The 27,972-nt window shown below is 51.3% G+C and overlaps 1 protein-coding gene across 13 annotated transcripts in view; it reads right to left on the bottom strand.

Annotated features, from left to right (window-relative positions):
• RAPGEF1 (Rap guanine nucleotide exchange factor 1) overlaps positions 1–27,972 on the bottom strand; it is a 136,521-nt gene that overhangs the window by 35,539 nt on the left and 73,010 nt on the right. For all 13 annotated transcript variants that reach the window (XM_027966247.3, XM_042248036.2, XM_027966252.3 and 10 more), the window contains 8 exons: positions 25,160–25,338; positions 20,228–20,384; positions 8,135–8,223; positions 7,314–7,466; positions 6,722–6,845; positions 6,125–6,308; positions 4,533–5,033; positions 674–876 (listed from right to left, as the gene is read on the bottom strand). In XM_027966247.3, the coding sequence (XP_027822048.1) occupies positions 674–876; positions 4,533–5,033; positions 6,125–6,308; positions 6,722–6,845; positions 7,314–7,466; positions 8,135–8,223; positions 20,228–20,384; positions 25,160–25,338 (1,590 nt within the window). The remainder of the gene's footprint in view (positions 1–673; positions 877–4,532; positions 5,034–6,124; positions 6,309–6,721; positions 6,846–7,313; positions 7,467–8,134; positions 8,224–20,227; positions 20,385–25,159; positions 25,339–27,972) is intronic.

The raw sequence follows: 27,972 nt of genomic DNA, 5'->3' as shown, positions 1-27,972 counted from the left end.
GCGGCCCTCTCTGGTTGAGACGAGTGGACCAGCCAACACGAGGGCAAGAGCAGGTGCAGCTCTGATGCACTGCCCTCCCGGGGCACCCTTCCTCGAGAGCTTGGCTGGACTGGGCGCTTCGCTTCTAGAGCCTGACCGCAGCCCCTGTGGTTAGGAGGCTGGTGGCGGACAGAAGAGGGTTGAGAGGTGTACCCGAGTGACCCCCGCTGGTCCCAGCGTCTCTCCAGCCTGCCCACAGCCTGACGGCCCCTCTGTGCTGCCTACGTGGAGTCCTATGCAGGAGAGGTTTTAAAGGAGGAAGGGTGTGCCGGCCTAAAACACAAAGCGGCTCTGTGTCAGCCACCCTGCTCCCACAGAGCTGGTCCTCACTGGGCCGGCCCTGGCTGGGGGGTGCAAGGGGTTGGGCAGTGAGGCCCACTATGTAAATCGAGGCCACAGATGGCCCCGCACAGACCCTGCCCTGTGCTCTGATTGACTCCCTCCTTTCGGGGAAGTCTATATTGCAGCCACAAAAGAGAGAGAGAGAAAAGTGTCTACAGAGAAAGCAAACATTCTGAGTACAAGCCAGTGCCAGCTGCAGGGGCCTGCTCTGGAGGAGCAGCCAGTCCTGCAGGGAGAGATGTGAGCAGGAGAGCGGGCCCAGCGGCCCAGGCCACTCGTGGGCCCCACCTACCAGCTGCCGCTGCTTTGGGGGCAGGGCGGGGGGCGGGGCGAGCTCGTGCGGGGCGTCGCCGGCGCTGAGGGAGTCGTTGAAGCCATACACCTCCATGAGCAGCTTGTTCTTCTGCTGGTACACGTGCTCCTTCTGGGGCGTCTGGTAGAACACGGAGGGCTGCGGCTCCGAGTAGTCCTCGAGCAGCTGCATGTAGGCCAGCACTGCGGGCACAGAGGGACCGCGCTGGGCAGGCGGCGCGCAGACTGCAGCCCGCCCCGCAGCGGCCCGCGGGAGGGCCCGGGGCAGTCTGCGTGACCGCCACGCGGACCTGGGTGCCGCCCGCATGTCACGAGGCCTCTAGAGGAGAGGGTGGCATGGGGGTGGGGCGGGGGGCAGGCTCTGCGGGAACCCCCTTCCTTTCCCCTCCGCCCGTGAACCTGGAATCGCGCTAGGAAACAGCCTGTGTTTAGAGAAGTGCAGGGGCGCACCCACTCCTGGCGGAGAAGCCCTCGGGGTTTTCCAGCCTGTCGAGGGCAGGGCCGTGGCTGGGGTGCAGGCTGCTGGGCCCCCTGCCCATGCCTCCGTCTCAACTCCTGGACCGTCCCTGGGGCTTTCCGCACGTCTGTTGCGGCCGCTCTTCCTGCAGCCCTGAGAGCCCGATGCTCCCGCCTGAGCGACTCAGGCCCCAATGAACTGGCGTTCACCGAGGCCCCTCACCCGTGTCCCTGCCCCAGGAGCCCCTCTCAGCCCTGCGCTCCGTCCCTTCTGGGCCCTTCTCATGGCTCCTCATGAGCTAGCTGGGTTTCTCACATTCATCTGATCGTCACTGAGCATCTGCGACGCGCCAGGAGCTGACCGAGGTGCTGGCACTCCACAGGGGCCAGCAATGGCTCTTTCACATGTGGGGGCTGACCCCCTCCCCAGAGAGACAGAAAACAGGCCGAGGTGGGGGTGTCCCACAGAGAACAGCGAAACAGGAAGGCGAGGGGGCTTCTCCAGAACATGGTGAGGATGGGCGGAAGAGTCTTCCAGGAGGGGCAGAGCTCCAGGCTGGGACCAGGGTCTGCAGGGCAGTGCTCTGCGGACAGTGGGGGCCTGCACGGGCGGGGCTGTGTTAACTGGGCAAGGAAGGGGCCTGAAGCACGGGAGGGCCGGGCCCCGCCCCACCCCACCCCAGGAGCTGCCTGTCTTGAGAAGCCTGTCTGGAGAAGCCGAGAGAAGACAGTTTGGGGGGTGCTGAGGCTGTTCGGATGAAAGACTCCATGGGGGTGGGGACTGCTTCTCGCTTGAGGGCGGAAGCTGCTGCCCAAGGACAGGGACCCTGTGCCTCCCGGTGGCTGCTCTATTACCGGAGCCTCGCACACCGCTTCACAGAACCAGCGAGCGAATAGAAGCCATGGCCCGGCACCCGCCCTGTCGCACTGAAGCGGCTGCAGCCCCCGTGGGTCTTGAGGAGGCCCTGAGGGTAGGCAAGACGCTCTGGCCACCGAATGCTGCTCTCCCTCCCAACAGAGGCTGTCGGGAAGCTCCTCTTCCAGAGGGATGGACCCTGAGGCAGAAGTGCTCAGGCGGGGCAGACAGACCCTCTCCTCTCTAGAAGCCCCTCAGGCAACGAGGCCTGGCCCTGCGCTCACCACGCAGCCTCACAGCAGAGCCGCTGGCTCCTTCCTGCTGGACCCACGTGGTGCCACCGCCGGAGCCCTCTCCTCACGTGGGGCATCCGTGTGGCCCGCACTCCCTGTCTCACGTGGGGCATCCGTGTGGCCAGCACTCCGTCTCCTCACGTGGGGCGTCCATGTGGCCCGCATCCCTCTCCTCACGCGGGGCATCCGTGTGGCCCGCACTCCCTGTCTCACGCGGGGCATCCATGTGACCAGCACTCTGTCTCCTCACGTGGGGCGTCCATGTGGACCACACTCCCTCTTCTCAAGCGGGGCATCCATGTGGCCCGCATCCCTCTCCTCACACGGGGCATCCGTGTGGCCCGCATCCCTCAGTCTGATGCAGGGCGTCCGTGTGGACCGCGTCCCTCTCCTCAAGCAGGGCGTCCGTGTGGCCCACACTCCGTCTCACGTGGGGCGTCCGTGTGGCCCACACTCCCCGTCTCACACGGGGCATCCGTGTGGCCAGCACTCCGTCTCCTCACGTGGGGCGTCCATGTGGACCACACTCCCTCAGTCTCGCGCGGGGACGTCCATGTGGAGTGTACTCCCTCACCCCACGTGGGGGCATCAGAATAGACTTTACTTCTCATTTCCGGCGGTGAGGGACCAGCCCCATCTTCAGAGCCAGACCTTCCTGAAGACCCTAGAGGGTTCTGACGAAGTGACTGCTGGAGCTGACTGAACTTGGGGGCCTTACGAAGCAGGGAGGGGTGGCCCGGAGTAGAAGCCCTCTTGCTAACACCAATCTACTGGTGTGGACCCAACCCCCGCACTCCTCTCCTCCAGAGGGTGGTGGGAGCTCTGGGTGTCAGCGGCCTCTGTACACACGTGTGCTCAGTGGGTAAGGTGCTTTCGTCAGGAGTAAGTACTGGCCTACTCAGTGTGACCGTGCATGCCCCAGGAGGGAGCGAAGGGGTGGTGGGGCCAGAGAGGAAAGGAGGCCGGCTCGGAAGCTGAGGAGCCCAGGGGCGGGGGCACGGCGGACACAGCCGTGTCGGTCTGGAGCGGGAGCATCCCCCTTGGTCACAGCTCGGCGCCAAAAGAACCCTGGGTTCCAACATTAAGACCGAGGCAAAGACAAGTTTGCAGGACAGTCTTAGTGCTTTCAAATGACCAGAAAGTTGACTTAACTGGAGAGCTAAACCAGACTTTCAGGCTAGCTGGAGGGGCGCAGAAGGAAACGCCCCTGGCACCTCTGTCTGCAGCTTCCTCCATGCCCTGGCTTCCTGTGAGGGAACTTCCATGACAGACGGGAATGACACCCTCAGCCCTGCGGAGCTGCCTTTCCCTTCACACTGAGGCCACTACCCGAGCTGGGGGCATCCAGGGCGGTCACTAGGCGGGCACCCTTCTGGGCATGGGCCAAGCACACACGCTCGTCTAGGGTTGGAGCGTGGGCTCCACGTCCAGGTCACAGCAGTCTCCTGCCGGACGCTCCCACCAAGGCCAGGGCATCCTGGGTGGTGGGCTGACGAGGCTGCACACAGAGAGATTGTGGCAGCCAGTCTGCCCATGGAAAACAAGGCAGAACCCTGCAGGTGACATGGGGACAGGGTGGGCAGAGAGCCAGGCCACGTGCAGCAGTCGGGGAGCGACCAGAAAAGCAAATTCCACACAATGCATCTTGGGAACTGGATGGCCAACTCACACTTAGGAAACACTCAGAATATAAAGCCCCCTAAGTTCGGCTCTACCCCCAGGCCCTGATCACATCAGGTATCAGGGCCTCTGGTCCAAGCAGCAACCCTAGACTCGAGTCATCCCGTGATACTTCAGGGTCTGTGAGCAGAAGACAGAGTGGGACCAGGGGCTTCTCTCTAACGACTCCTGCGTACTGCCAGGAGGCCTCAGAAAGGCCCTGGGATGGTGTCTGCCCTGCTTTGCCGTGATGCTGCCCTGAGACTGTGGTCCGTTTTTCTTGGTCACCACATGTTCAGGCCAGGTCAGCTGACTACCATACGAGAGGCCAAACACTCTGTGGAGACCAGGCCTGAGGTTCTGCTGAGACCGTGAGGAGAGGTCAGCTCACCAGGCTTTAAGAACGACCCCCAGGACTGACAACACAAGGCTCCCGGAGGCGTCCCTGTACGTGTGGGTCTGCTTTTCAGAAACGATGAGGCCACTGGTTTGACTCTGAATTCCCGTTTCAATAAACCTAACACCACCTTAGGGCACAAAAGGCCTGACCCCACAACAGCATAACAAAAGCTTACTGTGCTTGTTTTTCTTCTCGGGGAGAGGCGGCGGTTTTTCTGGGTCACCCGTTGATTCAGAAACAGTGAAATCACCCACGAAGTCGACAGAGGCTGAGGAACCTCCTTGCTGAAAGGGAAGAATAGCAGCGAAGGGCGTGAAGGGGATGGACTGGACGGAGGCTGGGTTCTGCAGGTCGTCCTCGGAGATGTTGTCGTACTGCGAGGGGTGTCGCTCGTAGGACGCCCGGCAGCCAGAGCTGTCCAAGGTCTGGGAGGCCGCACTCCTGCGCTTCTTCTCGGGCAGGGCTGGCGGCACGTCTGTCTGCTGCCCGGGGGCTGAGGACCCATCTGGCTGGGGACAGCTGCCCAGAGGCAACTGGAGAGGATGGCCAAGAAATGGAGACCCAGACTCCCCCAGGGACTCTGGTAGCGGGCTGAGGTTACAGGCCACTTGCTGAGGTATCTGGTCTGCGGTGGAGAGGTCTTGCTGAAGGAACTCGTAGTCAGGATCGTAATGATCTGCATCCACACAAAAGGGAAGCACACCGTGAGCCCTGGCCCCGCAGGAAGCAAAGACCCCTCCTCTTCCCTGACCCGTCCTGCTCAGGGGGCACACCCCCGTCTCGTCCACAAAGACTCCCGCTTTACTTTATAGGACACACTTTTCCACTGCTTATAAAAGTAAAACTGGATGGGAGTATGACTGGTGTGTAGCCTATTCTTCACACTTTCCCAGATTTTTAAGTTTTACCTAAAAGAGAAAAACATGCATGGCCACTGTAGAAAACGGCCAAAAACACTATGCCTAAAGCAAAAATCACCCACAGCCCCATAACCTAACTATAATCTCTGCTGACCACTAGATGTATTACCTGCAAAGTTTTTCCCCCCGGATACTGTTTTTTGAACTCAGAAAACACCATATAAGCAGTCTTGGCTTGGTCCACTGGTCGCTAACTCAGACTGGTTTTTAGCACAGCTGCATACTATTTCTCCAAGGGGGTGTGTCAGGAATCTGCTGATTTCCTGCACTGAGTGGTCAGGTTGTTCCCAGGCTACCAAGGTTCTTCATGATACTGAGATTAATGTCTCTACACGGAAATCCTCCCATAAACCTCTGACTGTGTTCCTAAGATAAAAACTCTCAGAAGTGAAATGTCTAGTTCACAGGACATGAACAGCTCAGTGCCCTGTACGCCTTCTGCCACGCTGCCGCGGACCCCTCTCTGGCCCCACCACCCGAGGTCAGCACGTGCTGCTCACTCGCCTTCGTCCTCTGGCAGAAGCTTCCCGGGCCCTCCCCTCCGTTTACAGCTCTGAGCACGTGGGCTCCCCTTGGGCAAAGGGAGTCGAGTGACACACTGGTGGACCAACTGTAACAACAGTGGCCGCTGCCATGTCTCTGCGGTCTCACAGTGTTACTGCAATAAACTTTCAACCCCCTTCGGAGACAGACTCTGGCATCCTCATTCTGTAGAAGAGGACACCGTGGCTCAGATCCTGATGAACTTAAAGTCAACAAAGCCAGCGACTGGCCTCACCATCTGACCTCACAGGAGCCACCAGGAAGTGTGAAGCTGGCGGTGGTGATATGCATGCCCATGGCTCACCTAGTGTTTCACAGCTTGTGTTCCGGGAGCACTGCCCACTGTCCCTGTCCAGAGAGGACAGCTGCTCGTCCGACTTGCTGAGCTTGCCGATGCTGCTGCAGGGCGACAGGCGGGGAGACTCACCGCTGTATGAGTGGCTGCCTCCCGACAGCCGTCTCTGTGCGTAACAGTCCACGTCAAAGTCCTCGTGTGCAAAGTGAGAACAGGCCCAAGTCACTGCTGAGGGGTGGCGGCTGAGCCCAGGGGAGGGAGCAGGTGCGTGTACTTGGCGAAGGAAATACTGGGACGTGCACAAACTGGCTGCAGGCAGTGAACACCACGTACGCAGCGCCTCCGAGACAAGGGGCCTCTACAGGCGCTCGGAGTGAGTGCTCTGATCGAGGGAGGCCCTGGGCTGGGCCCCGTCTCCCCACCCTGGGAGGGAACCCCACCACAGCCTGCAGAGGGAAGGACCACTCAGGAACGGGGGCTGCCCAGGGAGAGAGCTCCTCCCTGTGACCAAAGACAGGGACTTAAGACCACTGGGCTTCTTTCAGTTTAGGAACCGATGCACCAGACCCGAAGTCCACCTCTGCCTTTCTGGATGGGGCTAATTACCTGCCTATTAATTCCAACAGGCAAACTGGAGCCACTGGTGGCTCGACTCATGGGGGCCACGACGGCCACACGGGTGGGGGATGGAGCCGACTGTCTCTTCTTCGGGGGCAGTGCTGGTGGAGGACTGAAACAGAGCAAGGAGCCCATCAGACCAGACAACCCGAACAAAAGCCTTTATACAGACGCCAGGGTGTGGGGTGGGAGGCTCTTCATTGTTAGACACTGGTCCTACTTTCCACCCTTTCAGCTCCCACCCCACTCCCCTTCTGCCAAAAGCCTAGCGTCTGAAAGTCCCTGCTCTTTCCTTTCATGACAAACGGTACCAGGTTCTGCTTGGCTAGGACTAAAAGCCAGCGGCTGGGAGTTCTCAGGGCGAGGGGGCAGGGGAGGGCGAGGGGGCAGGGGAGGGCGAGGGGCCAGCACCGGGCCAGACTCCTGTCCTCTGGAGGCAGCGTCCCGAGGAAGGTCAAACCACCAACGTGCCTGAAGAGTAAGTTCTTCCCCTAATGGCACCATCTTCTTTTTGGCTGGCACCATCCATTTGTGAAATTACAACAGAAATAGATGAGAGAGCTAGGAAAATAGAAGGTACCTGTTATCAACCACCCTAATGCCAGGTAAAGGGGGCTTGGGGGGTGCAACCTCTTCATCCATAGAGTCTGGGAGCCCCTCGGTTGACTGTGACAGGCCGGTTGTCTTGTTTAGTATCTCCATCTCTCGATCCGTCAGGGGGAGCTCAGACTGGCTGGAGGGTTGAGGAGAACTCGGGGTTACAGAAGGCCCCAGGGTAAGCACAGACCCTGAGAGTGTCAGGATGTGACCGGGGCAGGGAAGTGTCCAAGGGGCCCAGGACACAGAGCCAACACTATGCCCAGGGCTCCATGGCAAAGATGGGGTTTCAAGTCCAGTTCGATCACCCACAGAAGCTTGGCCATGGCCCCTGAGTCTGCACCTTGGTCTCCTCATCTATGAGAGGGATCTCTGGACTGCATGATGCTGGAAAATGGCCCCAAATGAAGGTGTCATTTTTTTCACTAGGGGCTGCGAGTAGAAATTATTGCAAGGCCTTAAACTGTCCACATCACCCTCAGTAATGCTCTCAAGCCAAACCCCTAAAGACTCAATCTGTCAAAGCTGTTCCTCATTACGGGAGGAAGCGGGCCAAGCAGAGTGCAGGTGGGGTCACCCTGCGTATCACACGGTGCCCTGAGAGAAGACCGTGTTGAGACCAGACAACCATTCAAGATGGGTGCGAGCTACGCACACTTCACGGTAATCTGGGCTCTTACCCAGAGGCCACTGAAAAGGGACCACAGGCCTCACAGGACACGGTCTGCCTGGCAGGGGCTCCCTTCTTTCTCAAGTGTCCACCGACCGAGACCGCAACCCCTGGAGGGCTTAGTCAGCACTCACCTGTCAGGTTTGCAGGCTGGGGAGCTGGGTTTCACGGGACTTGTTGGAGACGGATGCCCCTGCTTCTCGATGGTGAGTCTGACCAGCTCCTACCCCCACACAAGAGAAACGAGGTGAGACACGAGGAGCGCTCCTCACGCTGAATATCCTGACAAGGTGGCCAGCTGTCTGCCCTCCACCACCCGGAGTCCCCACTCACCCTATGGGCGAGTATTGTTTGACTCAGGTAACCTTCATGACTTCCCAAAACAATGCCCTACCCGCCCAAAACACCTCCACAGCGCGCAGAGAGGTTTCGCATGCATAAAGATACTTCCTCTTGGGAGGGAGAAATGACCAGCCCACTGTCTCAGAATGACTAACTTCATCACACAAACTCCTGGCAGTGACTCCCAGTTGGTTTGTGGAGAAGGACCTGCTCTGAATTCTCTGAAGCCAGGACGCTGCCTACTAACGATCAAGCTTGAGGTCTGGGGTAAGGTGGTTTCCCAGAGTGAGCTGTCTGTGGGTGCAGCATCGGTGGGTATCCAGAGATGAAGGGTGGGGATCTTTGTCACCGCACAGAAAGTTCAAGGCTTATCACCTAGCAGAGAAATGACTTTCAAAAAAAAGTTTTTTTTAATAGGAGAAAAAAAAAAATTAGGGTTTACTTGGTTTTCTTTCAATGCTAATGCATTTCCCCTGACTTTGAAGAGTTTTGATAGCTGCATATACCATATAAGGCCCACTCAAAAAATACAGAATGAGAGACTTCCCTGGTGGTCTAGTGGCTAAGACTCTGTGCTCCCAATGCAGGGGATCAGGGTCTGATCCCTGGTCAGGGAACTGGATCCCACATGCCGCAACTAAGACCCAGCACAGCCAAATAAATAATTAAAAAACAAACAAACAAAATGTTTCCAGCACTCTCTCTAGTCTATCTGCCCCTCCCCCACTGACTGCTTTCCCACTTCTGTTTCTTGGATCACTTCTGCCCAGGACTTGATATAAGTGGAACCACACAATATGCGCTCTTTTGTGTCTATCTTCTTTTTCTGAACAGCTTTATGCCATAGAATCCAGCCATTCAAAGCATGCAATCCAGTGGTCTTCAGTCTGTCCACAGTGTTGGGCACCATCAACACAGTCAACTTCGGGGCTCATTGTTACTTCAAAAGAAGCTTTGCGTCTCTAGGGGCCCCTCACAGCCACTAGTCCACTCTCTGTCTCTGTTCATCTGTCTTCTTTTGCTCAGTGTGAATGGCTGTGTCTCTGTGTGATCCTTGCTGTTGCTGAGTTATATTCCAGTGTATGGATAAACCAATTCCTTCATCCATTCTCCTGCTGATGCACTCCTGGGTAGGACCTTCCTGTGTCTCATGAGAAGGTCAGGCTTTCATCATGAACAACTATTTCTAAAATTACAGAGGAGGCAGCAGTGGGAGAAAGCGGGACACCATGGCAGTGTGCCCCTAGATCAGATTGCAAAGCTTCTCCAGCTAAAAACACCCTTCCCACCAACCTCAACAAGTATGCTAAGGCAAAGACTTAATACCTTTCATGGTATTAATTTCCTTCATGGAACAAGCGTTCTTTGAAAAAACACAAAAACTAGAAAAAAGGTGAACACACCAAAAAAAATACCAAAGAAATTCACAAATGTAAAAACCAATGGTCAATAATCATTAGAAGTTCTCTAGTTCTGATGGTAATAAAAGCAGAAACTTTCAGACTTCCATGATAGAGGGAAGCAATGATTTGGGGAGTCTTTCTAAAAGATGACCACTTGTCAGTTCACATCAAAAGCCTTAAATATCTGCATATATTTTATAACAATTTAACCCAAGGAAAATAACATGGATATGTAAAAAAATTAAGCCACAAAGAATGGTCACTGTAGCATTCTATGTCACAGATAAAATCAGACTAGTCAATATTCCAGAATTAAATATTCACTACTAGGTACTGATACAGGTCAGGAAGCAACAGTTAGAACTGGACATGGAACAACAGACTGGTTCCAAATAGGAAAAGGAGTACGTCAAGGCTGTATATTGTCACTCTGCTTATTTAACTTACATGCAGAGTAGATCAAGAGAAACACTGGACTAGAAGAAGCACAAGCTAGAATCAAGATTTCTGGGAGAAATATCAATAATCTCAGATATGCGGATGACACCACCCTTATGGCAGAAAGTGAAGAAGAATTAAAGAGCCTCTTGATGAAAGTGAAAGAGGAGAGTGAAAAAGTTGGCTTAAAGCTCAACATTCAGAAAACGAAGATCATGGCATCTGGTCCCATCACTTCATGGCAAATAGATGGGGAAATGGTGGAAACAGTGCCTGACTTTATTTTGGGGGGCTCCAAAATCACTGCAGATGGTGACTGCAGCCATGAAATTAAAAGACACTTACTCCTTGGAAGGAAAGTTATGACCAACCTAGACAGCATATTAAAAGGCAGAGACATTACTTTGTCAACAAAGGTCCGTCTAGTCAAGGCTATGGTTTTCCAGTAGTCATGTATAGATATGAGAGTTGGACTATAAAGAAAGCTGAGCGCAGAAGGATTGATGTTTTTGAACTGTGGTGTTGAAGACTCTTGACAGTCCCTTGGAGTGCAAGGAGATCCAACCAGTCCATCCTAAGGGAGATCAGTCCTGGGTGTTCATTGGAAGGACTGATGTTGAAGCTGAAGCTCCAATACTCTGGCCACCTGCTGCGAAGAGCTGACTCATTTGAAAAGACCCTGATGATGGGAAAGATTGAGGGCAGGAGGAAAAGGGGACGACCGAGGATGAGATGGTTGGATGGCATCACCGACTCAATGGACATGGGTTTGGGTGAACTCCGGGAGCTGGTGATGGACAGGGAGGCCTGGTGTGCTGCAGTTCATGGGGTCGCAAAGAGTCGGATACGACTGAGTGACTGAACTGAGCTAGGTACTGATTACATAAATTATGATAGAATCAAACAATGGACCATTATACTACTATTAAGAAAACTCAGAACAAGAATATATGATAGTGTGAAAAGACAATACAATGTTAAATGGAAAAGAACCCACCAGATGGCACACTGGTGTATACACAGTATGTTTTGGAAACAAAACACAACCAAGAACACATGTATAGAAGAAAAGATGGCTACGAAACACCCCTTATTTTCTTGCTTTTGCCTCTCTGCTTTTTCTTGATTTGCTACAGTGAACATATAGTAATTCTGAAATACCAATTAAAAGAGAAAACAGGCATACTCCACATAATTGGAGTCAGTGTCACCCCACTCTGTCACAGTCGATGCCTATTCCTGGAGAGATGAGGAGGGTGGCGGTCACCCACAATCAAGGACTGGGAGAAGAGAGGAGAAGGTCACCCTTGGCCGTTTACCACCATCTACAAGTTAAACAGGACCCCCCACACGCTGAAGGAACAGCTACCTGGCTGGTGATTACAGACGCGGTGCAGAGCCAAGAGCTGACGCAATCAGAAGAGGGAGCAGCCCCCTGCATCCTGTCACCTGCAGAGGGATGGGGGAGGCAGTTTACCCTGGGGGTGCAGCATCAGGGGGAGTCCTTGGAAGCCCCACACTCACGCTCGTGCTCTTTACGAGCAGGGCAAGGGAAGACAGAGAAGTGTGTACACTTGCCTCTGCCAAGGCAGGAGAACATTCCACTAATTCTTGAGCGACTATAATTAGAACGCCATCTTTCTGGAGAAGCAGCTGTGCAAAGCCAACGAATGAACGACGGCAACAGAATCACCGGAGACAGCACACGTGTGCAAGTGTGCACCCGCATTCCAGACCAAGGCAGAGCCCGGCGCCCCCGGCCCCCACCCCGCCGGGCCCAGGCCCAGAGCCGCAGGCGAGGGGCATGGTGACCATGCCCTCCAGCCCAGACAGCCTGGCCAGTAGGCCTTCACGCTCACAGGCAGTAAGAGCGCTCTTAGGATGGGTGCATCCTTGGCGACCGGGCCAACACCCTCAACCCCACTGAAAGCCCTGTGCCCTCCACTGAAGCCAGATTTCTGGGAGGACGTCACACGTTCCGGTCCTCCTATACACAGGTTAGGAAAGACTGAGAGATGACCGAGACTGGGTCCAGAGCTGGTGGATGTGCATCAGACAACTGCCGGTTCATGGAAAAGCAGTTTCCAAAAGCCAGAAAGGTATTTGGAAAAGTCTCTTTCTAAATACATAATGCTTCATTTCTATGTTTATTTTATTCATACTGAGTGATCACAGAGACGCTTCCATCTGAAATGACCCTCTTCCAGTCAAAGCACAGTTCGGGACTCAGGTAAGACACACTCCTCTCTGTTCTCACCTTCTTGGTCCCTGCCCGGCAGAGGGCACGCAGGCTGTGCGTGGGGAGGCCAAGCCCTCCAGGCTCACATGGGGAGAAAACACGCTGTAGCTGGCAAGCGCCCTCCTCTGCAGCTGGGGGCCTGCTGCTCTGCTCAGGCAGTGTCCCGACCTGTCAACGTCTATCCTCTGTCTCCTCTGGGCCCTGAGCTTACGGCCACAACACAGCCCCTCTACTGGCGAGCTGTCCGCTGGACACCGGCCACTGGGGAGCTTCCTGTATCTAGAGGTACAATGCCATCACAGGCTGGTGCAGCCCCTGTGTGACTTTCATGGTGACAAAAAGGGACTTTCCTTGCCCCCCTCCTAAGTGGTGGCGAGGCAGCAACAGAACAGAGGAAGTGTCTTCCTTCCCGTCCATGCTCAGGACGAGGCAGGGTGCTGAGCAGGCAAGGTGCTTGCGGGCAGTGGGCTGGCGGGGGACTCCTGAAGGCTGCTTCTGGAGTTCACAGCAGCTTCAACACAAGGCAGCCCGAGGAGAGCTCAGCTTCCATCAGGCCAGAGGCGGGGCCAGGCCGGCATGGGGAAGGGGCGTAACTGAGAAACTGAGCGCTTGTGTCTTCAATAAAGCTTTCAGGAGTCACCCCACAAAGGCCCTGAGCAAGCTTCCTCTATCCCTGAGAGCCCTTCCCCTGACTCTAACTAAGCAGAACGTATCACAGCCCCAGAGGAGCTGCCGCCGCCGCAACTTCTAGCTGGGCAGGAAGCCCTTCTACACCCAACACCCGTGAGAAGGAAGCAGCAGCCAATGTTCAGTGCAGGCCGCATGTCAGCAGGTCTACTAGAAAAAACACTCGGTGAACTGCTCGCAAAGTGGACTGGGGAGGGCTTATCTTACTTTAAGACACCCTGTAATTTAAAAAACATACCAACAGAACACCCCCAATCCCAGAATGTATGAACCTGAAAAAGCATGATGCCTTTCCTGACTTATGAAAGTGCATCCAACACAGTTCCTACGCAGCAGTTTCCTTCTGTACATACCCTGTCGTCTTCCTCCTTCCCCTTCCCTCTCTTTCTCCGCTTCTGTAAAGCAATGAATACTGAGAACACTGCACACAGGAAGTACACAAATAGAAGGTGCCTAGGACGGACCATGCAGCCATGTGGCCACACAAAGAAGAACTATTTCAAATAACTGCAAAATGATGGATAACCTGAAGGTCAAAAATAACTCTGACATATCTTTAATAATTTCTAATACTCATGCTGATGGAGGAGGTTGCTGTTACCCTGAGTCTACTTACTGTGTTTGCATCCTGAAAAAGACAAATGAGTCATTACGTTGATATTTTTGAAAACTCAGATTTTTCAGGGTGGGAGGAAAGAAATTAAGATATAAGCTTGATGAGGCTAAGTTAAAACTCCAGCGGTCTAGTGAACTGGAACTTCCAGAATAAACTCAGGGCATGTTTTCTCTTAAAGAAACTAGCACGTGGCCAGTTAGGAGCAACCAGGAACTGTGGAGTGAGGTCTCTGAACACCATTCCCCGAGAAAAGGGACCAGAGCTCCCTAAAGGAATCTGGCTGATGCCAGGTCAGTGGGAAGAAATGTACTAGGTGATTACAACTCAATAATAATGATAATTTAAAAAGATGAATAACACAATTTAAAAATAAACAAAAGAACTGAATAAATGTTTTTCTAAAGGCCAGTAAGCACAGGAAAAGATGTTCAGCATCATCAGCCATCAGGGAAATGAAAATCAAAAGCACAGTGAGGTACTGCTGCAAACCCACTAGGCAGTTGTATCAAAGAAGCCAATGGTGACACGTGTTGGTAAGGACACGGAGAAACTGGAACCCTCGTGTATCGCTGGTGGTGACACACAGAGGTAGGTCTGCTTTAGAGGTCAGTATAGTGGTCTGTTACGAGATCACACACAGAGTCACTACATGGCCCAGCACCTGCAGTCTTAGGCGTATACCCAAGACAGATGAAAACATACATCCAGACAGAGAGTCAGACACGAGGGAGCAACAACAACAACCCACAGAAAATACCTGAGTGTTTGCAGCAGCAGCATTACCCCAAACTGACAAAAGGTAGAAACAGCTGAGATGTCCATATGTCCATGAATAAATAATATGCGGTATATCCATGCAATGGAGTATAGTCTGGCAATAAAGAGATAAAGTACTGATACACGCCACAGCATGGATGAACTTCAAAAGTATGATGTTAAGTGACAGGACCAATCACAAAAGGCCAGACGGTATAGTACATGAGTCCATTTACACGTGTAGAGTGTTCAGAAGAGGCAAATGTACAGAGACAGAAAGCAGACTAACAGTTACCAAAGGCTGGGGGATGGAGAGAACAAGGGCAGGGTCTGGGGACAGTACAAAGGGTATGGAGTTCCTTTCTGAAGCTATGAAAATGGTCTAAAATCAACTGTGGAGCTGGCTGCACGATGCAGAGAAGATGCTAAAGATCACTACACTGTCCATTCTAAATGGGTGAAGTGAACAGTGGAGGCATTATGTCTCAGTAAAGTTAATACCACACTTACACACAAGTAACTACAAGATAAACCCAGAACATCTTTTCATACCCCAAAGTGAGAAAACCATCAAAGACTTCTGGGGTCACATCAAAATGAACTCAGCAAACAATCTGAAGAAGCTGTCACTGCTCAAAGATGGGACGGGAACATCACTACAGGTCCTATGTGCAATGGACTGGACACTGTGTGTTTATACACCTGCATTCAGAATGTTCCAGAAAAATCTCAATCCACAGGTCATGTTAGAGGAAGCTAAGAAACACTCATTCTGATAACCCGTAAGTAAAGAAGGAAACGGAGCATTGATCCTGCCTCTTCCCTGGGAATTATAACACAGCGTCACCATGACTGACAAGGGGAGGTCTCTCTCAAAGTAATCCCGCTAAGGAATGAGGAAGGGAAGGCAGGAAGAATTAGAATGCTGCCATTTAGCAACCCCAAGGAATGAACCATCTAAGCAATCATAATCAACGGCTATTAGCATCAAAAAGGGAAAGATGCTTCTAGAAGGAAGTGCAGGGCAGCACCCAAGAAACATTCTTCTAAATACACAAATTTGAATCTGATTCAGCCTAGTTTTCCAGGAAATTCAAGGGACAGAAAGAAACGTGAAAGTGTTAGTCGCCCAGTCGTGTCTGACTCTGCGACCCCATGGACTGTAGCTCGTCAGGCTCCCCTGTCCATGGGATTTTCCAGCCAAGAATACTGGAGTGGGTAGCCATGCCCTTCTCTAGGGATCTGTCCAATCCAGGGATCGAACCCAGGTCTCCTGCACTGCAGGCAGGTTCTTTACCATCTGAGCCCTCAGGGAAGCCCTCAAGAGGCAGAGGAACATGTTGAATAATACTGCAAAGATATGGTCAGCAAAAGCAGAGTGTGGGAGACTTTCAGGAGAAACAACCCTTCCTTAAACACACACACAAATAAGTTGCAAGGATAAAACTACAGAGAAGGGAGAACTTTAGACACCTATTAATGAATAGCAGTGTGTGGAATTTATTTGGATATGAAATTGAAAAACAAACTGTTTAGAAACAGCAAGTTACTCCCTGCAGGCCAAATCCAGCCAAGGGCTTGCTTCTGTTAGGTAGTTAGCATAGGACAAAGGAGTCCAGAACAGCGGTGGCTAAAAGACAAGGAAGGGAAAAGCCCGCGAAAATAGAAAAAAGGAAGGTCCGTCCGAGGACTGGAGTGAGGACCTCAGGTAGGACAGGGCTCCTGCTTGGCCCAATTTACACAGGGCAGGCCCAGGGGAGGGAGAAAACATATAAAAAGAGGATCCAAAGGGCAGGAGCGGGGGTTGTCTCCTCTGCACGCACACCCTTTTTCTCTCTCTTTTCTCTTTTGGGTCCGCATGCCCTCACTCCTCGAGGATGTATTTTCCTTTGTTTTCTAAATAAAACGGAGCTGTAACATGGATCTGTAACACTGCCCGAGAGCTGTGATGCACCGAGGGCTTTAACGTCCATCGCTTCAAATGTTTGTTGTGATGAGACAGAACCGAGGAAATTACACACTCCCCTGACACTTCTGTAAGGCTCTCAAGGTAAAAATGCTTTGTTTCAAAAAATGAAATTAAAACAAAAAACAAAGACTATGCAACAGGCCAATATGCAGCAGAAACCAACCATAGCCACAGAAATCTAAAACATCTCTCTGGCCCTTCGCAGAAAGTGTACCTTGCCCTGAAGCTATGCGTTAAGGTATTTACAGATGAACGGATGTTAGGATGTCTCAAATTTGCTTCCAAATAAACCAGAGGAGCAGGAAGAGGTCTGGAAGGAACAAGACTGGCCAACCGTGGCAGCTCTGTGCTGAGGCTTCATTACACTGCTCTCTTTTTGCAGATGTCTAAACTCTGTCATAATAAAACATTTTAAAATAGGCTGAACAGGGAATAAAAGTGATGGCTGATCTTAAATGTCAGTGTGGCAGAGACAGCCAGGTGTCCCACAGTATCTGCTCTTCTTTGTTAACAGAATTTCACTCGGGCATGTGACTAAGCTCTGGTCAATGAAAGGTGAGAGTCTGTGAGGCCTTGGAGTGAGGGCCAGCAAGCGGAGAAGGCCCGACTGCCTATCCTCTTCTCCTCCTTGCTAGTAGCTGTGATCGATGGAGACTGAACAGCCATTCTGCACCAGGAAGTGGAGTCCGTGCGTTATGATGGTAAGAGAGCAGGGCAGGAGACCACATCCTGGCCAGTCTGTGAAGATGCCACCCTGGCCTTGGAGTGCCTATCGCTAGGCTTCTTACGCGTGAAGGAGAAATAAAGTTCTACCTCTTGAAGCCAGGATTATTTTGGATTTATTTGTAGTCAAATCTACCCCTAGCTCATACAGTCAGGAAAATATTTCTTTCAAAATATTCACCTTATTCAAGGCGAGTCTGGTACACAAGCACCGTTTTGGTTGGTAACTATCAAAGGTCACCAGAACTGGGGGTATTCCGAAGTGTTCCCCCCAGGTCAGTGCGAGAAGAAGGCTTTTTTCTTTCCCTCAATCAAAAAACTGAGTGAGTGAGTGAGTGTGTGTGTGTGTCTGTGTGTGCTGTTGGAGAGAAAGCTGGAGGGCTCAGCAGGGAGATCCAAGAGGATCTGAAGAGGTAAAGCAGACTCCAGAGAGACACGAGAGGAGAAGGAACGCTGGGAAGGCGAAACGAGGAAGAGCTGGGGTCTTGGTTTTGAAAGGACAAACTTGCGTTATCTGTTTGACCTCGAGAAACTCAGTCCTCCAACAGCCAAGTCCTGGGCTGGAGGTGGTTCCTACAGCAAATGGGGAGAGAGGGCCTTTGAGTTAAATGGAGAGTCAATTGTCAGTGTTATGACAACTTAGACCTTAGCAAGAAATGCCAGCACCACAGGTTCTGGATTGTCCCTGCTGTTCTGACTCCAACCACAGACATCCCTTCGTGACGCAGGCCAGCTCCTGCTTATCCTACAGGCTTCAGCCTGTCCGTGGGGGCATCCCTGGGGAAGCATCTCTGATCACCCTGAAACATGAAGGTTCCCCAAGACCCAAGTAAGACCTCACGCCTGTTCTCCTCTACAGCCCCAGTCCTACTGTAACTAATTATACAATTGCGGGTCTTTGGCTGGTGCCCTTCCCACCTTTAGACTGTAAACTCCATCAGGTCAGGGACTGCCAGTTTCATCTTCCTAATTCCACCACACTGCCCAGCACACAGGAGATTCTCACTAATGGCTTCTTGAATAAAAGAAACAAATCTAAATTTCCCGAGTTCCTCACTGAGAGAATCTCTGTTCTGCTTAAAATATTTTAGGGACAATTGTGGAAAAGTTCAGACACTGACAGATTCATAATCAACAGGTGTCTCTTTCTTGCTCCCTCCCCCTCTTCTCATCCTGGTCAATCTGAAAAAACCTGATAAATTTTCTTTTAGACAACTTTCCAACTGACAGTGGCATGTTCAAGATCCCATAAAGAAAATCCACCTGGGAATGGCACAAAGCTTCATGCCTGGAAACTCTTCTATTTGTGACATTCTGACTGGTTTTAAACATATCATTATGATCATGAGTAGAAGGTAACCTTAACAGTGTCACCTGAGAAATAGCACTCGTCAGTAACAGCATTTCCAGGAGCCTGAACAGGAAGAGGCGAGGCAGAGGCGCACACACCCGATGGTGACTCGTGGCCCCGGTCACGTCTCACTTGTCCTGCTGACCTCAGAGAGTGACCAGGAGGCTTGCACGGGAGAATGTGTGACCAGCTGCCAGGTCTAGAAAGCGGCACCAGGCCCTACACAGCAGCGGCCACAGGCTGCCTCTGTCCATTTCATGGCCAAAGCTGGGGGCGTAGGGCCTAACTGTTTTGGGGAGGAAGAGACCGGGAACTCTCAGAGGATGCTGTGATGGCGTCCAGTCCCGCCCGCCTCCAAGTGAGCTCCATGAAGGCCCCAAAGACAGAGCAGCCCTGCTCACACAGAGCAGGGAGCCACCCAGGTCACCCCAGTCCACATAGTTCATTCCAGAGCAGGTGGAGTGTTAAGCAACACTTTCTCAGCCTTCCGTTTGTAATTTCTACCCACCAGGGAGTCCTTACTCTACTCTCCAGAGCTTCTGGGGAATATCTGTGCAAGGAGGCAGCTTTTAGGAGGCTAGTAGCATGGCTGAATGGGGAAGGAAGTCTTTGGACCTAGGGTAAGTGCCCCGGCTGCCATTTTGGACAGCAGGGTCTAGAGAGGAGAACAACACAGTTTTTCAAGCCAAGAGGTCTATTTGCAAAGCGCACCTCAAGCACCACATAATTAATAATAAACAGCAGCGAAGATCTGAGTGCTTCATATGCCAGACATAGTTCTAAAAGCTTTACATGTATTAAATAATTGAATCCTTCCTACAGCCCCATGATATAGGGTGCCATAACTACATGTATTTTATAGATGAGTTAACTAAGGTTCAGAGCACTTGAGGAAATTGCTCCAGTTCACAGACTGGTAAGTTGAGGTGTGAAATCTAACTGGGCTCCAGCCTAGCCCTCCTTCCACGATATCACACAGCCTCGTCTAACAGCAGGGTCCACACCTACTCCCTGCTCACAGCCCTCGTCCTGACCAGCAGGCTCCCACCTGGTTCCTGCCCTACATTCTGCCTTGCTCCTTATTCACTGGGACTTATTTTCTCAATTAGGGTTTGTCCCTTGGACCCCAATTTCAGAACCATAGAACCTTCCTTAGAAGGACTTTGCTTCCCACCTTAACAATGATTCATAATTTTTTATTATGCCATTTCTGACTTCCCTGGGTAGTAAATTCACAAATTACATCATAGATTTCAGTTTTACTTCTAACTCATCTCAATCCTGCTTTTCTACTAAGAAGTTCTTAGAATATGAAAAGGTAGCAGTTGACATGCTGGGAGTTTTGCTAAGAGTCAACGCAAAAACAGCTCCCACTGGCCTTTGTCGAGCTGGCAGGTGCGCACAGCCAGGGCCGCAGTGTAAGGGCTCAGTGCAGATCCAACCCAAGGCCCAGCACAGGCTGCCTGCTTCTGGCAGCTTTTCTACCTATGGGCCCAGTCCGGCACAGGTGATGTGGCTGTAAGAGCATGTATACCCGAGAGAGACAGAAGCAGCTGTGAGATAGAGTGGCACCCAACAGCAGAGACGCTAGAAGACGTTCACCCCGACGTTCAGGAGTTTAGGAACGCGTTCTTGTGACACAAACAGCCGGCAGTGAGGCAGCTCCAAGTCCTTGCTGAGGACCACCGGGAACCCGCACGTACCTTCACTCCATCCAGCACGGCCTTGATGACCCCTTTCACAGTTGTCACCATCTCTTTATCTTCTGAGTTCACGCCTTCCAGCATCACTTGGTCAGACCAACGGATGAGGTTGGCGAGACTTTGGTACACTCGGCTGTAGCAGGAGGAGAGGGCTGAGCTGGAAGCAGGAGGAGATTTTCAAGAGAATGTGAAAACTCCACAGTACGGCCATCGCTTTAAGTCTTCTGTTTAGCACAGACCTAGTTTCTCAGCGACTCAGGTTTCTCAGTCCTTTTTATAAAGTTTGCACCTCCTTTTAATAAATACACTTTTCCTCCCTGAACCTATTTCCTTATATCCGATGAAGATTTTGTGGAGTTTTATATTCTGGTCTAAGCTTTTTTTTTTTTCATTTCTCAACTATAACGTATAAAAATTCCACAACGAGAGTTTATGTGCTTTTCCAAACTGCACATCCTCCACGAGATTCTGATAACATCTCTCAAGGAATGGTCCACCTTCCTCTCCTCTGAGTAGGTCACAGTGTTGTACACTTATTCTGAATTAGATAAAAACTCACAGGCTGCTCTCACCTTACGAGACAGCCCTTACTCTATGGAGTGTGTTTCTCTCCAAATAAATCCATTTCTTACCTATCACTTGGGCTTCCCTGGTAGCTCAGACGGTAAAGTGTCTGCCTGGAATGTGGGAGACCTGGGTTGATCCCTGGGTCGGGAACAACCCCTGGAGAAGGAAATGGCAACCCACTCCTGTACTCTTGCCTGGAAAATTCCATGGACGGAGGAGCCTGGAATCCTCCATGGGATCACAAAGAGTCGGACATGACTGAGCAACTTCACTTTTCACCTATCACTTTGTCTCTCACTGAATTCTTTCTGTAATGACACACTGAGAACCTAAGCTTCAGCCTGGATGGGAGGAAGGTTTGGGGAAGAATGCATACATGTATACGTATGGCTGAGTCCTTTCCTTCTTCACCTGAAACTATCACAAATAATTAGGTCTACTCCAAAACGTTTTGGTGTTAAGAAAGTAAAAACCCATATGTGTCATGAGGAGCCAACAGGTTTGTGGGTTTTTAGCAGGCAGGATCTTTTAGAGAACAGCTTTTACTTTGATTAAAAAAATTTTTTTTTGTATCTTAGTTCCAAGACCAGGGATCGAACCTGTGCCCCCTGCAGTAGAAGAGTGAAGTCTTAACCACTGGAACACCATTTCCAACAAGGGAAGTCTCAAGGAATAACCTTTAAATATGAGACCTGAAATTTACTAGAATTCCTCCTAACATTGGCTTGGCTTTGTCATCCCCTGCAATAAACCATGGTTGCGAAGTCAGAGGAATGCACTAATGAAGGGTATTTTAAGAAGGATAAGTCAGAGGCGAGGTGACCTGTGGTGGTGGGAGAGGTATCAACTTCACAACAACACAAAACAAGCTGCAAGTACTTTTGGAGGTCCTAACAATTGTAGAGTAGGGGCCAAAATGAAGATGTTTTATACCTTACACATATTTCTAAAATAACTAAAGATAATTATCCCGAGGATTTATGGAAGGAATTATTTTTCTATTTTGAATATTATGTATTATAATAGAAGAAGAGCAAAAGTAGAAAATTTGTGGACTGCTACCTCTTCCATTAAAAATAAAAGAAGAAGCTGATATTTAGCAGCCAAAGGTATGCTTTTTCTCCAGATATAATTGTAAGAAAAATACATAATATTGTACGGTGATTAAAACAGCTTCTAAAAATAAAGCCATAAAAAAAAAAAAAACAAACACCTGAAACAAACAAGGCTCGAACAAGAAGCTCTTCAGAATCAGAGGAGGAGGAGGATTTCCAGGAGGCTGGTCTCCTATTCTGCCGTTCACTCTACCCCGTGCGCGTTCCAACAGGGGAAAAGCAGAGTCAGAAAGACTGAAAGCGAACTCCCCAAGTCCCATTACAAAAAAGGAAAATGTGAAAAGGCAGCCACAAGAAAGCCAGGGCCTGGCTGCTTCAGAGGATGATGTAAATGCTGAGCATCCAGTGTCACACCTGTTCTCTTCGAAAGGACGACTAGGAGAGCAGAACACCACTTCTAGGCTTTCCTGGGGCCTGGATCATAGGTGACGTGGTCTTGAAAGGGAAGGTGCTCCTAGCCGTCTGCCTCTCCTCCCAGGCAAGGCCAGATGAGGCCTTTTTAAACAAAGACTGGCCTCCCACCCTCGCCTAAGCGGATGCCACCACAGCACCTGGCGATAATTAGAGGAAAGAGGTGGGCGGGGTCCCTTTTATGTGATGCTCAGTTCCTACCTGCACTGGATGTTAACATTTTCCTGAGAGCACCTAAAAATATCAGTAATTGGGTCCACCCTTCACATCGTTAGCTTGGAGGAAGAATAGTCCTGTGTCTAAACGTAACAGGAAGGACATTAAAAAAGGAAGGAGGGTCCTGTACCATAAAAATGTCCAGAGGACCAGTTCATCTGCTTCCAAAACAGAGCAAAGCCGTCTACACGGAGGGCGAGCAGGGATCCTGCTCTCACACCTCCGTTCATTGCCAAGAAGCAGCCAGCTGCTTGTTCACAGGCCCGTCACCACTGCCCTGGGAACAGGGGAGAAGGGTAGCCAACAGTCTGCCTGCTGGAACCCCACCCACAGAGCAGGCAGGATAACACCCTCCCAGTCAACAAACGGGCTTCCCGGGGGGCTCGGCAGTCAAGAATACACTTGCCAATGCAGGAAACACAGGTTCGATTCCTGGGTCAGGAAGATCCCCTGGAGGAGGGCATGGCAACCCACTCCAGTATTCTTGCCTGGAGAATCCCACGGACAGAGGAGCCTGGCGGGCTCAGTCCACAGGGTTGCAAAGAACTGGACATGACTGAGCAACTAACACACACGTAACCAACAAACGTGCCAGGAGGAATGAGATTGTGGAAGGAAGCTGACAGAAACATTTGAGGGAGTATTTTCGATCATGTCAGGGAGAGCAATAAAAATATCATCAGTTGGCTTTTGAAAAATTTCAGGAGGAAAAATATCCCTTAAATGGTATTAACCGAAGGACTACCAGGAAAAAAAGAAAGGGAAAAAACCATTGTTCCTTACGGCCACACCCAGGCATTTCTCTTTTCCCCTTGAGGAAATGGTTATAGATGTTAAGTAATTATGAAACCTCCCCACAGACAGAAACGCACCCCAGACCACTGTCATATCACTTGATCCAGTCTCCCAGAGCTTGCGTGTCTAGAAAGTAGCTTCCCCAGCAGAGCTGTTGGCCGACACTTGGGGTCTCGAGGCCGGGCAGCAGCACTGGGCCAGCGCTCCCATAGGACTCAGCGAAGGTAGCCATGCTGACTCTCCGGAGGGGGGCACACGAGGTGGTGGGTGTGGGGCTCCAGCAGTCGGCGCCCATGTGGTCACATTCCACTCACATGCCTGCGAGTCTCTTCCCTCCTGGGACACACCTGCCTGCTGCCCTGCCCCCTCTGGTCGTCTTCTCCTGCCCCCAGTGCCCATCCAGCACTTGCCCTGACTTCAGGTCTGGCCCCAGCGTCTCCTCCCCCAGGAAGTTTAGTGACTCTCTTGTAACTCGCCCTCCATAAAATTGGCACCTGGTCAGACAGTGGGGGAGCTGGTGTTTTCAACCAGATCTGAACTCTCCCATGGTGGGCCCAGCCCATGAGAAGTCTATCAGAGCATTTCAAAGAAAGCTGTCTATGCGCCTGAAACCAGCTTACTGTTAGGCACATTCCCTCCAAGGAGAGCCGCACCGGGCCTGTCCACAAGCTGGGCACTGGGGACCTACTGGGAAAGCACAGCACTTGTCTCACAGAGGCCTCCATGGGCCTCTGAACAAGGCACCAAAGCTACTGGCTGCCCCAGAGGCTTGGGTACATGACGGCAGCCTGCTATGGAAAGTGAAGACAGAACCGGGCAAAGCCCTATCAACACTGTATCCTTCCCCACCAACTGGGTCCAGTGAGCTTCCAGCCAGAAGACCACCAGCAGAAGCCAGAAGACAGGGGTCAGCACAATCTACAGGGGTCAGCAGAAACCCCAGAGCAGGTAGCTTCTTGGAAATGAAGATACTGCTTGCTTTATCTCCCCAAAGAAGAAAACTATGCCCTTCATTGCCAAGTTCTGAAAGCGGTTCATGAACGCTTAGCCCCGTGGGGCTACAAGGACACTAACCCATCCTAAGGAACTGAAACAGAGAGATGTTTATTCCAGACAGGCATCAGGGAAGGAAAACAAAGCCAGCAGGCATCTGACAGCCTCTCGTGAGAAGGCTTCACTGAAGGTTACATTCAATATTGCTTTTCATTCTGTGGTTAACGACAAACAGAGAGGCAAGCCGCTGACTAACCTTTCAGAGGAAAATGAACTCTAGCAGAAAAAAAAGCATTACCCAACAAAAGCTGACACCATCCCTGTACCTGGCTTCCAATGAATCCAGCTGCCGTCTGGGAGGACCTGGCTTGATACAACTCAATGTTTCACTAGTCCATGCTCTACTGGGACTCCTCTCTACCTCTTTTGACTTCATAATGTAAGCGGTCAAGATCTCTAAGCAGCTAAATACTGGCAGGATTTGGTGTCACAATAAACTATGGTTAACACAGGGAACTGGGGAAAATGTGTCCAAATCAATGGGATGATTGCCAATGAGCCAGCTAGTATGAAAAAAAACCATAGGCTTACCCAGCGGCTACCCCCCAGCAGTGGTGGTGAGCTTCACTCAATGTCGAGGCCTCATGAGTAACAATGACCTCAACCTTGGGGAAAAAACAGGCGGAGACCATGGGGCAAGGCTGGGGGCAGGGACTGGAGGGCTCCTTTTCCTCCTGGCACTCCTCGCTGTTCATAGAAATGTTGGGTGTGAATGGCCCCCAAACCAAGGTGCCACTATGCCTCCACAGCTCTAACACGGCCCAGAGCAACTCACCTGTGCTGAATTCGAGGGTCGCTCTGCACCAGGGGTAAGATGGCCTCCAGCACCTTGCTGGCGGACCCCGGGAGCATCTCCAGGACCTTCTTATCAATAGCCATTTTGTCCACAATGGTCTTAAAGTAGCGCAAGGCACTGACAACTTCCTTCTCTTTCTCCTCCAGCCAGCTCAGGTTCTGAAAGGAAATGTTAAGCATAAGGAGGGAGGAGAGAGATTAAAGGGAGTGATTTTAAAAGAAATGAATAAAATTTCCTGTAGATCACTTTGAAATTGATGCCACTGGAAAGGGCTTCTTGCTGCAGAAACTAAGTCAAATTGTTTCCCTAAGGACTGCAATCAGGATACAGAGGCCAGACTTGGGGCAGAAGAAGGGGCTGGATGGAGAAAAGTAGTTGCGGTATTCCTAAGTCCCTTCCTAGACAGAGACAGACTCGCCCTGGGTCTCCTCCACCACTACATGGAACTATCACCGCTAATCTCACCAAGTACAGTGAGGACTGATTTGCTGATGGCTGTAGGATGCTTGGGTACTGTGCATGTCTATCCAGGAAATCAAACTGAGAAACCCCAGGCCTTTCAAGGTCCTGAGGGCTATGTGAGATTGGTCAGAGGCATTAGTGCTCAAAGCCCATTCTCCAGGACTCCTTGTTAGAATCCCACATTTGACCTGCAGATGCAGTGCCCTCTCAATGAGATGAGATGGCACTCCCAAAGGACCTGGAAGCCCTGGGGTGAAAGGGTGAGGAAGCTGGACAGACAGCAGAAATTCAGGCACTGCTCCTGCCGCAACTGCTAACAGCATCCAGAGTATCTCTGCTCCCGAGTAAAGCTCACCAAGGAAGAAAATAAAAACACAGAGCCCTGGACCTGCCGGCATTCACATTCCCACACCCAAGTCTTTCCTCTTTGACTGTGGAGTACCTTGAATCCATGGTCAGTGGGTAAACACACTCCTTACACTGACCCTGAGGTCAACAACCCAGGTCTCAGCTGGCTGGCAGGGAAAGGGAAACCAAGAATAATTGTTAAGATAGATAAATCCCAAAATGGATAATCCATTCGAGTAGAATCGATGACTTGCCCAGGGCAAATTAAGGATAGTACAAGTGAGGAAAACTTCCACCTATGGGCTCTTTGAGCTCCAGAGACTACATAAACAAAACCCACCAAGAACAAGAAGATAATTTCTTAAAAAAGGAGATTTAAAACTACACAAATACATAAAAAAGTGATACATAATAAAGTGATTATGATTCTGAACACTAGTTCTTTCAAAATAATGAGGAACGTCATTTCAAAGTAAATTTTTAAATAGTGGATTTCATGGGAATATCAAAGAAAAACCATATAAATGGAATTAAGAAGTCATTAGTTCCTTTGTGGGACGACTTTCAGAGCCTTGATTTAGCTCCTCTCAGCTCCTCTCAGAACACCTTCCCCAAAGGTGTTCTGTAGAGCACTAGGGTATCATGCTCCCATTCCCAGCATGGGTCTCTCTGCCCTCACTTTATTTTTCTCTTTTTACCAACTGACACCTTTATTTACTGTCTGTTTCCAAGGGCCAGGCACTTGCTTCTCTAGCTCAAGGCAAGAGCACTCTGCTTTGCCTAGGCCTACCCGGAGCTCAGAGGAACCTCAGTCTGAAGGAATCATGGCGCCGTGCAGACATCAAACATGACTAAAACCACACTGGCTGGTTGGGCAAGAGGATGACAGCCACAACACTGCCATCTCAGCACCTCAGGACTCCTCAGGCGCCAGCATGACGAAACGGGGGGAGGAGGCCGGAAATGTTTTACGAAAATGTGTCCCCAGGTTCGCTAGGGAGAAAGGGGCTGACCTGAAGATGGGAGGCCTCCAGAGCAGCAGGTGTTTCACAACAGAGACTTCTCCTGTCATTCGCAGAGAGATCGAACCGGGCTGCCCTGGGCTCCAAACAGAGGCGTGATACCTCGCAGAGTCAGGTTTCATCCATTAACGCTCCAGCAGATTCCACTCCCTGACTCAGTGGCCTCTGAATGCTATGCATTCCCCCCCGCCCTCCAGCTGTTAAAACTATGGCTTCTCACAAAATGCAGCCAGCAGTCAACAGTTTACAATGAGACACCCAGAAGAAGCACCCCCAGGAACCAGGGACCTGAGGCCAGGGCCTTGGAGAGGCAGGGGCATCCACCTGCACACGGCCTCGTGCGTCAGGGGGTTAGGGGCCACCGTGGCACAGACAGACCTGGAAACCACCCGAGGCCAGTGGTGCTCGGGGAGGCTGTGATCCAAAGGCACCACTGGGCTTCAGGCTCCTCATGTGCAAAATGGGAAGACTAATGCCTGCTCTGGGTGGGCTAAGGAGGCTTGTGGGGGTGCTCGGGGAGAATATTTGTGGAAGCATTTCATAAAATTAAGGGAATAGCAGATTCTGACTAAGCAACCTTGGCCCAGAGCCCACACTTTCTGTATACCAGGAACAGTGAAAGCTTGTGTGTACAGTCAAGGTGAGAAGGAAGACAGCGTGTGATGCCACTCAGGACAGGGCCCGGCACAGGAGACCCACAGGAAGTTGTGGGGGAATCCGAATCTCTTCCTGTCTACCTGAGCTGCAGCTTCCCAGGTAACATCCTGGGAACAATGAGACTATACACAGAAACACTAAGTTGTAAGAGAGTTAGTAAGTCATAGTTAAGGATGACGGCAGATGACAGGCTATGGTAAGATATCTCCAACAGAGTCAGCTACGCTCACACCCTGGCAGGCAGACCCCCAACACCTCTAGTCCTGACTGTGGGCCTCCATGTTTGAGCTCACTCTGGATCAT

The sequence above is a fragment of the Ovis aries genome, chromosome 3, assembly GCF_016772045.2.
Source record: "Ovis aries strain OAR_USU_Benz2616 breed Rambouillet chromosome 3, ARS-UI_Ramb_v3.0, whole genome shotgun sequence".
Taxonomy (NCBI): Eukaryota; Metazoa; Chordata; class Mammalia; order Artiodactyla; family Bovidae; genus Ovis; species Ovis aries.
This window is presented reverse-complemented; position numbering and strand designations above follow the sequence as displayed.